We start from the raw sequence: 16,496 nt of genomic DNA, 5'->3' as shown, positions 1-16,496 counted from the left end.
CACCGGAAGATCAAAACCTCATCCAAGATTAATTCCAAATGGGAAGATGATCGTGGAATTAAGTTTGAAAGGGAGCTCTGTAAATAAATGTTAAAATTATTCAAAATAAGACATTTGTTAAATAGACTAGCATCAACAAGCTCACAATGTGAAACTTTGTGAGCTTGTAGATATGCTGTTCAGTAATGTATGTTGTACTATTACTACTGGGCGTACGGTGATAAATGAGGGCCATGCCCATACCCCATGATCACTTAAATTAAAAACAGCTAGTCTGAAATCTCTGTCATCACTCAACATGGTGTGTTAGCTTTAAAAAACCTTCAAGTGAATTAAAATGATTAGAAGTAGTGGGAGTTCAATGCTTTGTCATACAGCTGGCCTGGGGTCCTTGGCTTGAAAAAACGTCGCAGACCCCTGAACTAGCTTTACTATCACAGTCACCATGGTTGGTTTCACAGCACGACAGGAAGTCCATAGGTCGAAAAATGTAATAAATGCCTAAACTTTAATAATAGATACCACAATTAAATAAACTAGAGCGGTGCCCATGGGGCCTCGATCTACAGCGGTGCCCGTTGGGCACTTGCCTACTTGGAACGATGCAAGTTGGAAATGCATGACCCGCCCAGATATTATGGGTGCGTTCGTAAATGCGCCCGGAACGTTTATTCAGTGCACTCAGTGCGTTGTCTTTCGAAAATCCAGTGCACTGCGCACCAGCCGTGCCGAGTGCCTGCACTGAGGGACCGACCCTACACTGAAGCTGGGGTTGTCCGGTGTGAATGCACCACAGCTGTGGTCGTTCGTAAATAAGGCACACTGAACGCACTCTGTGACGTCACCGCCCACCACACTCAACAAACTGACCACATTCCCGGTGCACATTTCCGAACGCACCCTATGTCTGTGTCGCTTTTATGTCCATATATGGAGTTCTTTGTCAGGCATGCCCAAATATGGAGTCTATGCAGATGTCAGAATGATATGGACCCTGGGCAGGGGCCCTGTCCAGAGCCCGACCAGAGGCCTTGGGGCGGCTCTGGACAACCGTGGGTCCGACCGACTTGACACCCGGCACTGCACCCCCTGTGGTGGTGTGGCACGCGTGTGTCGAATTTGAAGTCGGTGGGGCTAACAGTTCTCGAGTTACGTGGTGGATTACACACAGACAGGCAGACAGAGCTATAGACATGGTGCATTTATAGATAGATAAATAAAATGCAAATAAATGAACAAATAAATAAATAATGCAATTAAATGAATACATGTATTTATTTACTCACTTATATTATTATTTACTTCATATTTATTTTATTTATTTACTCCCCACTATTGGTAGACTTTCCCCATTTCATTCATGCGTGTGGTTGTGGTCAGCTGGGATGCGCAAAAGCGCTGCGCACTGCTGCACAGTGTGCACACACAACAACTGCGTCGCTGACTTCCTGGTAGCAGAGACGACGACGACGAGGTCACATCAAGCAGCTATCTGCTATAAATAAACTGCTTTAAACTGTGGTTTAAAAAGGACATACTTCTCAAACACGGTGACAAGGGACTACACACAGTGGCAGGGAGGCACGCTTTACAACTGGCCGCGGTGAGTTGTGTGGAGAGAAAAAAAAACAGACTAGCGCTTTACCCATAGCCTACCGTTATTATGTAGCTGTTAACGCCATGGTTGTGTCTATAACGTGTCTATAACTTTAGTTAAACTAAAAGTGACGTGCCATTGGTCCTTGTTTTAGTTCAGGTATAACACTACTTCTGACGTATTTATATATTGTAGCGTTGACTGCCTGTATCCAACTATCCACGCCTATCTCTTCTCATCATTAATGCAGCTCAGCTGCACCGATCAAAGGGTTAACTAAATACCGTTGGTGCCCAAGTTAACGTATAGGCTAATAGTACACTAGTAACTAGTGCTAGTTGCTGTCTTTAGCGGCTTTGTGTTTATTTTTGTAACCACGGCTATGTTACATGCTGACGATAAATCGTCACTGGTCATGCATGCTTTGCGTTGCCACATTCCATTCCAGCTGTCAAACACGAACCAAAACAGAAGACCACCATATGGGTGGTTTGTTGTCTGGCTCATTGTGTTGGATCAAAGCCTTGTGATGTTTCCAGAGTGTACGTGTGGCCAGTCAATACAGTGTGACTTAAAATCACATGGCTATGAGTGCATCCTCTCAGCCATGTCTTCTTCAACTTTGTGCACACATTTGACTGAGCTAGGTGGAATCGGACGCATTAACCCGTGTTAGATCAATAGTTCTGACTGTCTCTATGGGCTCAGGCATTTGTAAATATTTTACTTTATAAATGTACAACACCCATATAGGTTCATACCTGCAATCAATCATAGTAGCGTGACACTTTCGTGGTGGTTGTTGTGCCTAATGATATCATTGACTGCTCAAAGATCCAAAATCCAAACTAACTAATCCTGTTAAGATTGGTCCTCAATTTTATCAAGAGACAATTGATGGTGATTGATCATGTGATTGCATCAAAGTCATCCATAACCTAATCATCTCCCCACTGACTCCCCCTCCTTAGTTAGGATAATGGAAATGTTGCTTAATGCTTTAGGAATTGGGTAAGACATTACATAAGGACATTTTCTGATAAGCCTGGCTGGTCTCAAGTTGGGTACAACTGTGAGAAGGTAATCTCTGTGTTCTTGTTGGATGGTTGAAGCCGGTGGACACTACAACCTCAACATTATCGACTCTTCATCACATGGATCTCCATATATGGAGCGGACCAATACCGACATCATTGGCTGAATCTCCATAATGGAGCTGACTACACGTTTACGTCTGACATCACAGTCATCAACTGGATGGAACCGACGACACGTCACTCTGACAGCAGGATAACCTGAATAGTATAACGGATGCCAACCAACGCATTTGGACAGAATTGGATTATTTTGTTTCTCAACTGATTCTGACAGGACATTAGGTCTTCTAGCCAGGATAAAGAATCTCTTCAAGACCTTTGACCTTCAGAAGAGGATCAGGATCAAGGACGCCTCAACTCGTATGATCCAAACTCATCTGTCCTTACAACCCAGACAGACTGAAACCTATTCATTGTATTGTCACAGTGGAATAGCAGGTAATTATCATTAAATGACAACCATGGTCAGTGAGCTGTGGTGGTATTACAGTGCCGTACATGAGGATATTGTGAATTATTGTATCATCCTATATCAGAAAGCTTGGGTACAGTCAAATCCCCATTAGAGATACTGTCTATCTATTCTATATTGGAGAACTTGTACCCAACACATGGCAAGAAACCCAAAGCCACAACAGCTACGTCGCTATTGCAACACCCACAACACCATCTTACACACTACACCCACACACACTCACACGGCAGTGACGTCACACACTTACCTTCGCAGTGTTCGGGACCTATCTCCTCCTATCGCGCCGAGCGCCAAAACTCGACACCACCCGCCAAACACTGGCACTGGCACTGCCACCAAAAATGCCTCCCGTCACACACTCATGCCGCCAATGCATTTGTTTACTACAAACATTATCGCCCGAAGCACCCACACCCCCGGAACACTGTTGAGACTGTTTCACCATGCTAAATTCGCCAGGTCTATGCAAGTGAGCACAAATTACATGTGAGATTATTCATTCACAAGCCCTTAATGCCATTCAAATGCCATTCAACACACACTACGACTCGCTTACAATTCGCCAACCTGGCAACTACTACCCCGTCTTTGAAGCCACTCCCCTGTGCTGCTCTGATAGTCTCCCTGACAGTCCTGTCCGCAGGAGAATAAAACAAGGAAGGAGAGGAATCTTCGCCTCACAATTTTGCTTATTCCTTCTAAATCACTGTATATAAAATATCGCTTACTCAGCGAATCTCTTAGTTACGTCAACATTGTTCTTCCACAGAACTTGGTTTGTTCCAAACTATTACAATTACACCGTTCGAATTCGCCATTTCGCCTGCCGAGTACTTTTCATTGCGCACACACACACGCACACACACACAGGAATAGCCGTGCAGCCTATACACGGCACCACAGGACGTTATAATCTTGAGTTTCATTAAATAACTGTCTTTCTCCGCACGCGCACGTGCGCACACAACATTATTCAACTGAAATGCGTAACGCCAATATTGGCCTAATATAGGTAATATGCTACCAATATGTGGGTAGCCTACAGCCAGGGATTTACCCACGGAATGAATATATATATATAATCATCTATACCAGGGCTGCCCACACTTTTTTTTACTTCAGAGCTACTTTCAAAACGACCAGCAAAATACAACTATCATCCCATTGGTTTTTATTTTTGGTATTTGACTTTGCTACTGATGATTGTACGCAACAAGTATTGCATTGTGTGTTTGAGCTGACAGGCCCTTTTTGATGTCAATCAATCAAGTCATCTCAGGTCATCTCAAGCGGCAGATGCAAAAATCGTTTTTTATATTAAAATTATATATATTTTTAGGGCCATGTCATGTGGTCTACCTGCAAAGCCTTTGTGATCTATATTGGTAGATCCTGATCTACCTTTTGGGCACCGCTTAACGTCAGATCAGCCGTTTTGTCGGTCAGCGCCAAAAATGCTCCCCGACAGCATAATCGGAGCAAATAACGGGCAGTGTGTATGAGCCATAAAGTGTTGACTACACTACACTACACTAATAAGGACACATAATAATAACTAATAACCCATCCGTTACTACATGTGGAGTCAACTCCCGCAATTTCCTTCTTCCCATAGTGCGCGGCAAGGTAACTCTGGGGTGAGCGGCCGCGAAGTTCTAGTTATTGATATAATAACGATTTTGTGGATATGAGACTTTATCGTCCTCATATATATATTTTTTTTACTTTGGATGGATATATCATGTCTTAAGTTGCTTTACATAAGTAAAGTGATACAACTTTATGAACTTATTGGACTTCTAGCTAAGTAAGCTCTGAAATCACCTACAATAATCCTCAAAATATGATATTGATGTAATTTTGGTTAAACACACATTAATTTAGTAAATATCTGCCGGATCAATCAACATTAATCAAATGTCAGACATGGTTGTTTCTCATCCGAACATGAAATGCCCACAGAGAACACTTTCACTCTGACAAATTGCATTTGCCGCAGCGGCAGGATGTACTTGTAAGTAACTGTCTACAGCGAGACATGGCCCTATAGGATGTTAACAAAGTCCCACATTAAGCTCTTTGTTCCCTTATGGGTCACAGCATATCCCAAAGCAGTGCCTATGAACGTTACTGCCTTCAGACTGGAGGCCACTATCCTCCCTCTCTCTCTCTCTCTCTCTCTCTCTCTCTCTCTCTCTCTCTCTCTCACACATATCATTATGGGTCACGTGGGTTACGTTTCGAATCACACAAATACCAGTAAGACGCAAGGCGAGGTTGCGTGCATGGCTACACGCATCCGTCTGCAGACGGCAGACTGCCGGGCGAGTGCTGGTGCTTTGGCATGGGGGGTAAGATCAACATTATGGAATGAATTCTGTACTGGCCATATAGAGCGTCGCAGTCCCTCCCCCTTTCAGAACAACGAGTGGCCCAGGAAATGAATCCCAATGCATTTTTCCCATAGGCATTTCAAAACATATATATATTTAAAGACCTTTTAAAGGAGAATTCCATACTAAAAGGCTTTCTTACCTTTCTTTGTAGTTGTTACGTCCCCACCAAAGAGGTCCAGGTGTTATTTTGTGCAAAAGCTCCTTATTGGCTATTTCCCCTACCATAAGCCCTAAATTAATTGCATTGCATTTAATGGGAATTGAATGGGGCTATGGGGTGTTGTGCTAATTCGCTTATTTCCATTGCTCAAAATTATTAAATTTTTGTATATATCCTCTCTTCATAATGTAAATAATATCCCAAGCGGCACACTTTACTACTTATTTTGATGGAAATAAGCAAATTAGCACAACACCCCATAGCCCCATTCAATTCCCATTCAATCCAATGCAATTCATTTAGGGCTTATGGTAGGGGAAATAACCAATAAGGAGTTTTTGCACAAAAAAACACCTGGACCACTTTGGTGGGGATGTAACGACTACAAAGAAAGTTAAGAAAGGTAAAAAAGTATTCTAGCATGGAATTCTCCTTTAAGCGTCGTACGAAGCCAACTCTTGTGACAAATCATGACAACAAACTTCATCTTTCTGCCTATGGGAAAAATGCATTGGGATTCATTTCCTGGGCCACTCGTTGTTCTGAAAGGGGGAGGGACTGCAACGCTGTATATGGAGCATGTCTTGAGTGTACAGTGTTTGATGAAGTTCAGATCAACATATGGAATGTCGGAACTCGGAACAGGAGGGACGGGTAGGGATTCTAGGGAAGGATCAACATATGGAATGTCAGAACAGGTCAGCTCCATATATGGAGATCTAGAGGGTTTGAGGTCCGTCAGATGTAGAGTTGCTGGCCGGCTCCAGTATGCAGATCTAGGTGATGATCCAGTCTTCTCCATGTATGGTTATCCAGGGTTAGATGAGGTCTGTGTCGTGATCTTCATATATATAGATGGCCATATATGGTGGCGTGATGTGTCACGAGGCGTGATGTCACCAGTCATGACCATATATGGAGCTGTGATGTCACGGGGTGTGACCATATATGGAGGTGTGATGTCACAAGGCGTGACCATATATGGAGGTGTGATAGGTGTGATGACGGGAGATTCAGGTTTTCATAGAAAATGCGACCTATGGTCGCAATCATATATATGTTCTCTGGATATTGGCATGTTTTCTATAGACTTCATATATACACCATGTATTTCCATATGTTTTATTCGCTGACATCAAACCTCTGAATAACACGGGTTAAAGAGGTATGAAGAGCTTCTTTTCCTTTACGATGTTGAAACACATATTTCGTAACAAAATAATTATGAATTTTTGGCTAACAACCATCATTCTACAGAAGTATAAATTAAGGTATAGAACTGCAAGTCATAGAATGAGTTGATATTATGCTGGTAGTTGGCACTCTGTGTGCCTTGTGTTCCTGACTGTGCGGTGTGTGTGTGTGTGTAGGGGGTGTGTGTGTACTAGTGCTGCACACGGTGCACACAGTACTGAGAGCCAATCCAACTCCTCCTCCCTCACATGGAACAGCCAACGCCTTCATGTGACCAAAGCCTGACTGCTGCTCTTAAAGGCACAGTGGCCAGCCAACAAATTCCTTTTCAGCACACCCTTGTTTGACGAACTTTGACTTTGATTATTTCCCGCTGATTGTTACAGAACAGGCAAAAGACTCAATGTTAGTGTAGCGTGTTCTGCAAGACGAGTGACGACGTTGATACAATACACAAAATACGATTAATAGAGCTTATACTGGATTGTAATGAAACAAAAAAAGATTGAAAGATTAACGTATACAGAGTTACAGACAGGACACGCATTCTAACCTATAAAAGAAAGCGGCACTAATGGGAGATGTGCAAAAATGGCGCAATTTAAAATAATGTTGTAGAAAGTATGATAATGAACATCTATATAATGTATAGATATTCGTTTATACAGCCGTGCTAAAAAAAGAACCTGCCTAATAAGCCATACCTACGTATAATAATAATACCCATGTCTTTTGTCTTCAGGTCTTCTGTCGTCTCTGTTCATCTCAGCGGAACCCTGGGCTCCAAAATGTCTCACTTCACACAAGACAGTGAGTTGGAGGCAGACAATGCCGCCACCGACTGGTCTCTGATGAACAGTCGTCTCGCGTCGTTCCGAGGTTCCAGCCTTGCCCAGCAGCTGTCGGCAAAGAGGCTGGCCCGCGCCGGCTTCTATTTCACCGGCCCTGCTGACCGCGTTCGCTGCTTCAGCTGCCAGAAGACCGTGGAAAACTGGTGCGGGGAAGACATGCCTGTGGAACGACACAAAGAGGTGAAAATAAAATACCAGTAAAAACTAAAACTAATTCGAATTACCAAAATACTACAACACCCACCTAACTCTTATTTTCATTGCACTCCAGGTTTCCCCGTCGTGCAAGTTTCTCAGGTGCACACACCGGTCCAACGTCAACCCTGACTCGCTGACTAATGGTTCCGCCTACAACGAGGAAATGGAAGACATGGAGTTTCGTCTGAGGACGGGGGAGGTGTTCGATCAGACCCCCTACCCCAAAGCCCCCCACATGATCAGCGAGGACTCCCGGCTGGCCACATTTACTCCGTGGCCCACCACTGTCCCCGTGAGGCCCCGGGACCTGGCAGAAGCGGGTCTCTACTACCTGGGCGACGGGGACCGGGTCCAGTGTTTCTGCTGTGGAAACATGCTGGCAGGATGGGAACCGGGCGACACGGCCTGGGGAGAACATTCCAAACACTTCCCTCACTGCTTCTTCATCCTGGGGCACGACGTGGGCAACGTCCCTTCCCTTAGAGGTGTGGAGGTGGAGGAGGGAGGGATCAGCCCACGCACTGTTGTTCCCAACAGCCCTGCTGCTGTTCCTATGAGCAGCTATGAAGACAGGCTTATGAGTTTTGACGGTGTCCAACACCTCATTCACCACGATAGACTGGCCGCGGCTGGCTTCTACAGCAGAGGTTCGTATAATATGTGATAGTTCTGACCTTGGAGAAATCTCAAGCATTTTCTAGTGTTGATTTTAAAAGGAAAATATTTTGAGGGTATGCGGAGGTTGCTGGTACCAAAATCAATAAATGCACTTATGTTATGTTGGCTATACAATTTGGGATGACATCTTAGCAAGCTTAAGATTTACAGTAAACGTTGTATTTCTGTGTTGTAGGAGTACGGGACATGGTGGCGTGTTTCTGCTGTGGTGGAGGTCTGAAAGGCTGGCAACCCGAGGAAGACCCGTGGGAGGAACATGCCAAACACTATCCTGGGTAAGACTCCTCTCCTCTCCTCTCCTCTCCTCTCCTCTCCTCTCCTCTCCTCTCCTCTCCTCTCCTCTCCTCTCCTCTCCTCTCCTCTCCTCTCCTCTCCTCTCCTCTCCTCTCCTCTCCTCTCCTCTCCTCTCCTCTCCTCTCCTCTCCTCTCCTCTCCTCTCCTCTCCTCTCCTCTCCTCCACATTCTGACTCTTTTTGTTTTCTTTAACCAGGTGCAGTTTCCTGCTGGCAGAAAAGGGACAGGAGTTTGTCAACAGTGTTCAGCTACAACATCCTCGACGAAACGGAGCTGTAAGCTAATTTATTTGAAATTGTTAAAGGTATATTCAGTGATTTCACTTAATTCAAATATCACTTCTTTTTTTGTTTTGTTGTGATAATCCTCCCTACTATAGAGTGTGCTGGCCATATAAGGAGTTCCTCCCTGTCCCCAGTTAACCCCTTGAGGTCAAAAAACCTTAGGTTTCGTTTTTGACTCTCTCCTGATTGGACGAAAGGCTGGGTCCCACAGCTAAAAACGAAACCTAAGATTTTTTGAGTGAAATCACTGAATATACCTTTAATGGGTCCCGACCGAGTCAAGTGTAATGAGTGCCAGTAGCTCACAATACCAGCACTCCTTTACTTTACCTGCCACCTTGCAATGACTGCCGCTAGCTGTTGGTGTCAAATTATTTTATTTCTCTTAGTTTTATATTATACAATGAAAGAATTGTATAATCACAATAATACACCCATCATTGTGCTATGCCATTCGATACTGATATGCACCACTCCGACCACATTAGTGTCAAAATCTTGTGGTATATCCCTCCCTGCATTATTGCTTAATTACATTGACTGCTGATGTAAGCGGAGGTCAAGCTTTGCTTCATTAATTCCGGTGTTGATAATGAAATAAACATATTTCCTCTACAGACACCAGGTCATCAGAATGGATTTTCAAGTCATCAAAATGGTAAACATTTAATTTCAGACTATTTTCTTTTTAATCGTGTGTTCATTTACTTATTGATCCATGCCGGTTATCTTGTAACAAACATCTCTGTTTTTGTCCAGATGTGCTGCAGTCAGAAATGGCTCAGAAGGCTCTCGAGATGGGCCTGGACCCCATTGTGATAGAGAGAACGATCCAGGAGAAGATGAGCCGGACTGGTTCAGGCTACCCCAACCTGGAGGCTTTCATCCATGACTGTCTCAACCCCAACCCCAACCCAGAGAGTAATACTACCCAGTCACAAGGTACTTTCTCTTGCTTTTATTCTGTCTGTCTCCATCTGAAAGACTGCCTCCTTTGTTTTATATCTGTTTAGGATGGCCTACCTTTTTGTTTTTTAAAGCTGCAATGCCTCCCCCCAGGATTCAAACACCATTTCTACCAATGAGCTAAGAAGGAATGCCTACTTGAGCAGGGGAAATGTTGTTTTTGTGCTTCAGGCAATACCACTTATCGCCCATTAGGTGTCCTACCTGAACACACGCCGGTGTCTACATTTCTCTTATAATTATATTGTATTAACATGTTCTACCATACACTTTGGTCAAAATAACATTTTATCCACGCACACAGACAAAAAAGTTCTGGATTGCAGCTTTAAATCAAATGTCACGGTCTTGAACAAACCTTTGTTGTTATTGATGATGATGATGATTATGTTGTTGGTATTTGCTACAGTGTGTAGACCACTTATATTTGCACATAATACAGTATTTTCTACACATATGTACAATTCAATGTGTCCTCTGTATTTTAGAAATAAAGGTAATGGGTCACGCACATGTTTCAGCTATCCAGCCTTCATCAGTGTACACACACTGATGAAGGCTGGATAGCCGAATCGTCTGTCATTCCATCATGCAAGAATAAAAACTGAAACGCAGTCTTGGTGTGTGTGACCCATTACCTTTATTTCTACAATATGATTTGAATGGGTAACGCACCATAAATCAGAGCTCTGTATTTTATCCATCTCTTCGAGAGGGAAATGACTGTCAAGATTGTTATTATTCCCTTTGGTATTATATCTATCCTCCAATAACGGTTAGTCCTAGTTTAGTGTTGCGTAGCCTGAAAACTATTCCACAATCTACCGCCGGGTAGTCTCAATTCTCAAACTTCATCTCCCGAAATCCATGCAAGGAAGCTGCCATTTCAGTTCACGGAAATATATTAAAGAATATCTTTACATTTTTCTATTTCCATTTCTGCTAAGCAGTAAGCTATATATATGCTTAGATGATTTTGATTTATATTAGGATACATTTGCGTGACTGTAAAGACAAAGCGAAAGTGGGGAGGAGGCTTCACTTACATTTTATCGCATGATCAGAGCTTCCGTACTGATGGAAGCATTTGAAATTGCGAGAGGCAACTATCTGCAAGACTAGTCCTAGTTCAATTAACATTTGTCATGTGAAGTTTCAACTTCAGTTGTTTTTCTGTAGATTGATTTCTGCAGATTGTAGGCTTGTGATGTGACAATAAAGTAGTATGTATTGAGATTTGTATAGTACATCACCCCAATTGACTTGTTACAGTTGCTTGAAGACGTAGAAGTAAAATTAATACAAAAGGCTTTAAAGTGGAATAATAAATTGTCACAAAGTAATCCAGGAAACGAGTAGTAATAGGTGATTAGCACAGTCTTGTATACTAACAGTAATGATTATAAATACAAAAAAGTTTTTTGTCTCTGGTACAATGCATGGCCTGCTCTCACCAATATGGTGACAGCCATCTGCATATATTTCTCTACAGTATGGTCAATCACCAGAAAAATGTCCCTCAAAGTACTTATAATTCTGTCTTTCAGATGAGGATCCATTGGAGAAACTACGGGAGCTGCAGAGGGAAAAACAATGCAAAATATGTATGGACCGAGACATCTGTATTGTCTTCATCCCTTGCGGTCACTTGGTCACCTGCAAGGAGTGTGCCGAGGCCCTCAACAAGTGTCCCATCTGCTGCGGTGCCATAACACAGAAGATCAAGACGTATATTGCTTAACCACATGAACCCTACAGTCCCTATTCTGGGCATTTCATAATGGGCGACCATTGGGTAAAAGTGGGTGAACATTAGATGCGTTGTGAGCTTATAGATCAGCTATTTTCAGCGAAGAGATTTGGCGTAGACTAGAGGGGGAAGAAATAGGGTACAAATGTTATAGACCCCTGGGGGACCCTGGTCAACAAAGTACCTAGGGTTGAAGTGGTTGTAGCTAATTTATACTTCCTTGAAATATACTTTGTTGTAGGCTACTTGAAAAGTGATTCATGCCAAGAACATTTTTCATTTCAAAATACAACACGGTCATTCAATTAAGTATAAATAAGCCTTTAACCAGGCCCTGGAATGACGACTAATTGATGCTGCTTTGTCAACTGATTATTATTTTTATAACACACTCTCCTAAAATCTAATGTATATAGAGGTATTATAATAATGTATTATAATAATAAAATAAATAGCATTCTGTACACATGTATACAATTGTATATACGATAAAGGGAAAAGGGCACAAGATGGCTACATTGTCACAATATGATAATAAACCTTTCTTGTTGATATTGTTCATGACACAGATTCATAAAGGGTAGTTGGTGAGCATCTCACTGCATAAGTAGATAGACACTAAAGGACACAGAGATTACCACTCTGACACATTTTGTTTTGCTTGCCAGAGGTGCCTTTTTTCCAAGTTAGTGCTCAACATGTGTAATTTTATTATTTAATTTTGACGTTTTATCCGGATTTGATGGTGGTCACATGTATGGTCCTTTTATGTATATGTCACTCTTAATATTGTTTTTGCTGAGTATGCTTTCAGTTTTAGAATTTTAGGGTTTTCTTTTTCTCAGAGTTTCTTGCTGCTGTTGACATTTGTAGTAGACTTGAGTCAGTTTCTACTACTTTTTTGTCTGTCAGTCATCTGTCACTCTGGGTCATCTGGGACATCTCCCTTTCCATTCCGTCATGCAGCTTTGCATTTACGTGTGAAATAAATTTAAAGTACTTTAAGAAACTTAAAGAAAATGTTTTCTTTGTTTATTGTGGACATGTAGAATAGAATCATGTAACATATTTAACTTTTTTTCTTGACCAAGCCTCATACAGTGCTCCTAATGCACAAGACATGTACTTTAATCAAATCAAAAATGTCTTTCTTGACAATTATAATTAATATGCCTCTCACATTTTGTCAATTAAATTGACATCAATATGAAATCAATTCATGGGTTCCACTGGTAGTTTCCGTGTCATGGGTTATGGGTATATACTCTAAGGTACTGACACGGAAAGTTCGGAAACTACTGTGTTAGCTAATAGAGCTAGGCTACTCTTTGTTTCTAAATACACCAATACATATACTATAAAGTAAAGTATGAAAGGCAATCCATTTACCGATAACAAGCCTCTCAGTCTCCGACCTAATGAATAATAATTAACCAGTCAATCCTGAAAATCCCATAAGTGTAACTAGCAAACTGTAATGTAACTCAAAACGGAGTTATATAATTTGTCCTGTCAAAGTGTGTTACATAATAGGCCTATAAGGTAAAATATGAGGATGGTTAAAAAAAATTCCAAGCCCAGAATTTGGCAGGATCTATGATGATTATCAAGTTCGAGAAAACGACATACATTTAATACCAGTCGAGAAGATCTACACAAATTCTAACCAGTGCCACTGGTGAGTTTTGAAGGCTCTCATATTATATTGTCAAGATACTGATATTATAGCTCGCTTTTATCGATGATGACAGCTGTACTTCGAGTCATTCGCCACTAGATGTCAGCCGTTTCACGGTTTATTGTGGACAGTACCGAATGTGACCGCTAGGTGGCAGCTGTGCTCCAGTTTCCCCCCCTTCCTCAGGTCGTCGAAACAACAAACTGAAGTACGGAGCAGCGTCCGAAAACCGCCTCTGACCGCCACTTTCAAACTCTTTTTACACATTTGTGTCGTAATGGAGACCACGTCCTCGTAAGCACAGCGAAAGTCGGGATTCTATCGGAAGTAAAGTCTTACACGCACGGTAAGTTAGCCGTAAAATGGCGGATAGGAGCAGAGGAGCAATCTGGAAGTTAAGTTGGTTTGTATTTTGCTAGCTAGCTTCGCACAGCTAGCCGCGGCTAGTGTTAGCCGCTGTTAGCAGCTACTTCGATTGTTTGCTAGGCTAACTAGCTACGTTCCTGCCCCCCGTCTCGCCTCGCAAAATGCTGTTCATTCTCAACTTAAAAGACACAATCGTGCGTTTAGAGTCGCTCGTCTGTTTTAATTGGCGTTTAATTCGTAAACAAAGTGTTTGTGTTGCAGCTTATGCAAGAACACACACAGCCTGGAAGTCCCGATGCAAGATGGAGGACGAGAGGACGGGATGTTTTTTTCTTTCTTTTTAAGTATTCGTTTATACTTAGTCGTGCGACCCCTCTCGCCTCGACCAAAATGACGTAGGAAATAAAAATGACGCATTTTCGACCGAAAAAAGTGCCGATGCGACGCGCGTCGACACTTTTTTGGTCGAAAATGACGTCAATTTTATTGAGCGGAAGGAAAGAGGCTCGTGCGACGCGATGTGTGTTATAGCGGCGCTACTAGCAGCAAAACACCGCTAATGTTTAGAGGTCTAGCATGCATGTTTTCCTTGTTTTGGTTGTTTTGTTTTCTCCTTGTTGGTATTTGTGATGTTTATCTGGTTCAAAATAAACACCAGGACTGTTGCTAACCAGCTAACTTTAGCCTCTGCTCGTAACGTTAGTTGTTTTGTTATGAGCTCAATGTTTTTTTACGTTTATTCATCTCAGATGGACGTCGGTGGGTCCTCATTGTTAGTAAATAACAAGACATCTCGTGGTTGTTGCCACACTTTTTGCTTCGTACGTGCGGTTTTTACATTTTATTGTTCTTTATTGATTTCAATTCGTTATCAAAATATTGACTGCGGGACGTAAAGAGACTCACTCGGCTAGTTAGCCTTCTAGCAACCCCCGTCCACCCGCACCGGTGTCAATTTTGACATGCGCCGTCGTAGAGCGCAACCTAGTCGGCCTGCTTGGTGGCAACAGATCGGTGAATTGTGGCGTCTTCGTCGCGCACACAGCCTCGTTATGAAGCCGTTGTGTTTCATCTGTCTCGCAGTGTTGTCTGGGTTCGCTGATCCCGGGTTTATGACTTGTAACGTAGCCGGGTTTGGCGCCACTTTTTCAGTCAACACCCCTTGAATCCCGCAGAACATAAATGCCGCTCTGGAAAGTAAACATGTTATTAACGGTACTAACACGCGTTATTACGACGATTGATATATTAATACACCGCGGTCACACGTTGCAAGATTGCATGTGTAGTGACATGGTGATGAGTTGCTTATGCTCATGTGCTGCCTTGATGAGACCTTTCATCTTAAGGCCATGTGGATCATCTTTTTTTCTGGGGGGAGGTGATGTTTTGATCACCACCATCAATTGCTTATAATTACTTAGAGATCAGGTCATGTATTGTATGCACAGAGCGACAACGGGCATTTTTCTTTCTGAACTAGTTATCCAGTGCTTGTGATGGAAATGTTACAGTTAATCTCTGAATGACACACTTTGCGTGTCACTCACTACTGTATGTGTTACTACAGGAAGACACACCCAGATCAAGGCCCTCGCTACAGTGGGGAGGAGTTATGTTTGCCATCTCTAGTGATTACATCTATGGAATACATTTTCATATTCTATTCACTTAACGTTTTGTTGTTGTTATTTCATACCCAGTTCCGTTTATGATGGCACACAGTGAGAATCTGTGTTTTATTGTCACATTCTGAGATTTGCTCTGGTAAATGTCACATCACAACACTGCAGTTGTTCATCTGGAGCCCACTGTGCGTCCTTGTTGATGTTGATACTGTGTAGGGATTGGCTGAACGTGCATGGGGCGGATAGGGCACTGCCATATTTGGCCATTGAGGAAGAGCCCGATTCATGTGATATGGAGGGAGAGGAGAAAGAGAGGGAGCCAATGAGGATGCAGCTGTGCGTGACAAGAGGATCTGTAGCCTAGCCACCTCCTGTTACCATGTGAAGCAGTTTTTTTCTCTCTGTGAAACAGCATCAAAGAAACATTGGCTTTACTACGGAGCATGTGTTATCTGAGGAACTTGTTGGCTACATGCTCAGCTCTCGCTTTCAATGCTGTTTACAAAAATATTTTGTGCCGGAATTTGAAAGGTGTGAATGGTGTACATTTATTTTTAAAAGACAATATAGGACAATACCAGTCTAATTTGAATTTCTTGTCATTAGCAGACAGTGTCCCTGACTCCCAAGTGATGTGTTCTACAAGTGTAGTGTATTTCTGAGAGCATGTTGGCTTACATTAAAGATAATAATTGGGACTTCCACATTTGATGTCCTGAAAGGCTGTGTCTGGAAAATGGGTTGCTTAAGTGTTGCATTTCAAATTTCAGCTTAAGGAGGGCTTTTTATGATACAGTGAGTTTGAACTAACATTGACTAAAATGCCAGGTATGTTCTGTAACCTTTATTGAATATGGACAAATTTGTAGGAAAGGGTAGAGGTT

General features: G+C 42.4%; 2 protein-coding genes across 2 annotated transcripts in view; both read left to right on the top strand.

Annotated features, from left to right (window-relative positions):
- The first annotated feature begins 1,435 nt into the window (after nt 1-1,435).
- On the top strand, nt 1,436-12,943 carry xiap (X-linked inhibitor of apoptosis). Its single transcript, XM_083785356.1, has 8 exons — nt 1,436-1,603; nt 7,662-7,950; nt 8,042-8,615; nt 8,822-8,921; nt 9,137-9,215; nt 9,843-9,882; nt 9,984-10,166; nt 11,738-12,943. The coding sequence occupies exons 2-8, from the start codon at nt 7,708-7,710 to the stop codon at nt 11,929-11,931; spliced, it is 1,413 nt and encodes a 470-aa protein (XP_083641482.1). The 5' UTR covers nt 1,436-1,603; nt 7,662-7,707; the 3' UTR covers nt 11,932-12,943.
- Nucleotides 12,944-13,812: 869 nt separating this feature from the next.
- Nucleotides 13,813-16,496, top strand: part of stag2b (STAG2 cohesin complex component b) — a 37,891-nt gene continuing 35,207 nt past the window's right edge. Inside the window, exon 1 of the mRNA XM_083786107.1 lies at nt 13,813-13,964. The gene's annotated coding sequence lies outside the window, so the exon portion shown is untranslated. The remainder of the gene's footprint in view (nt 13,965-16,496) is intronic.

The sequence above is a fragment of the Protomyctophum parallelum genome (genome assembly GCF_964188405.1).
Source record: "Protomyctophum parallelum genome assembly, chromosome: 16".
NCBI lineage: Eukaryota > Metazoa > Chordata > Actinopteri > Myctophiformes > Myctophidae > Protomyctophum > Protomyctophum parallelum.
This window is presented reverse-complemented; position numbering and strand designations above follow the sequence as displayed.

Bases quoted from the DNA above. Each gene is read 5' to 3' on its own strand.
- xiap (XM_083785356.1), top strand. From the start codon at position 7,708: ATGTCTCACTTCACACAAGACAGTGAGTTGGAGGCAGACAATGCCGCC. The intron at 9,883-9,983 runs GTAAACATTTAA...GTTTTTGTCCAG, and splicing joins ATTTTCAAGTCATCAAAATG to ATGTGCTGCAGTCAGAAATG. The intron at 10,167-11,737 runs GTACTTTCTCTT...TCTGTCTTTCAG, and splicing joins TAATACTACCCAGTCACAAG to ATGAGGATCCATTGGAGAAA.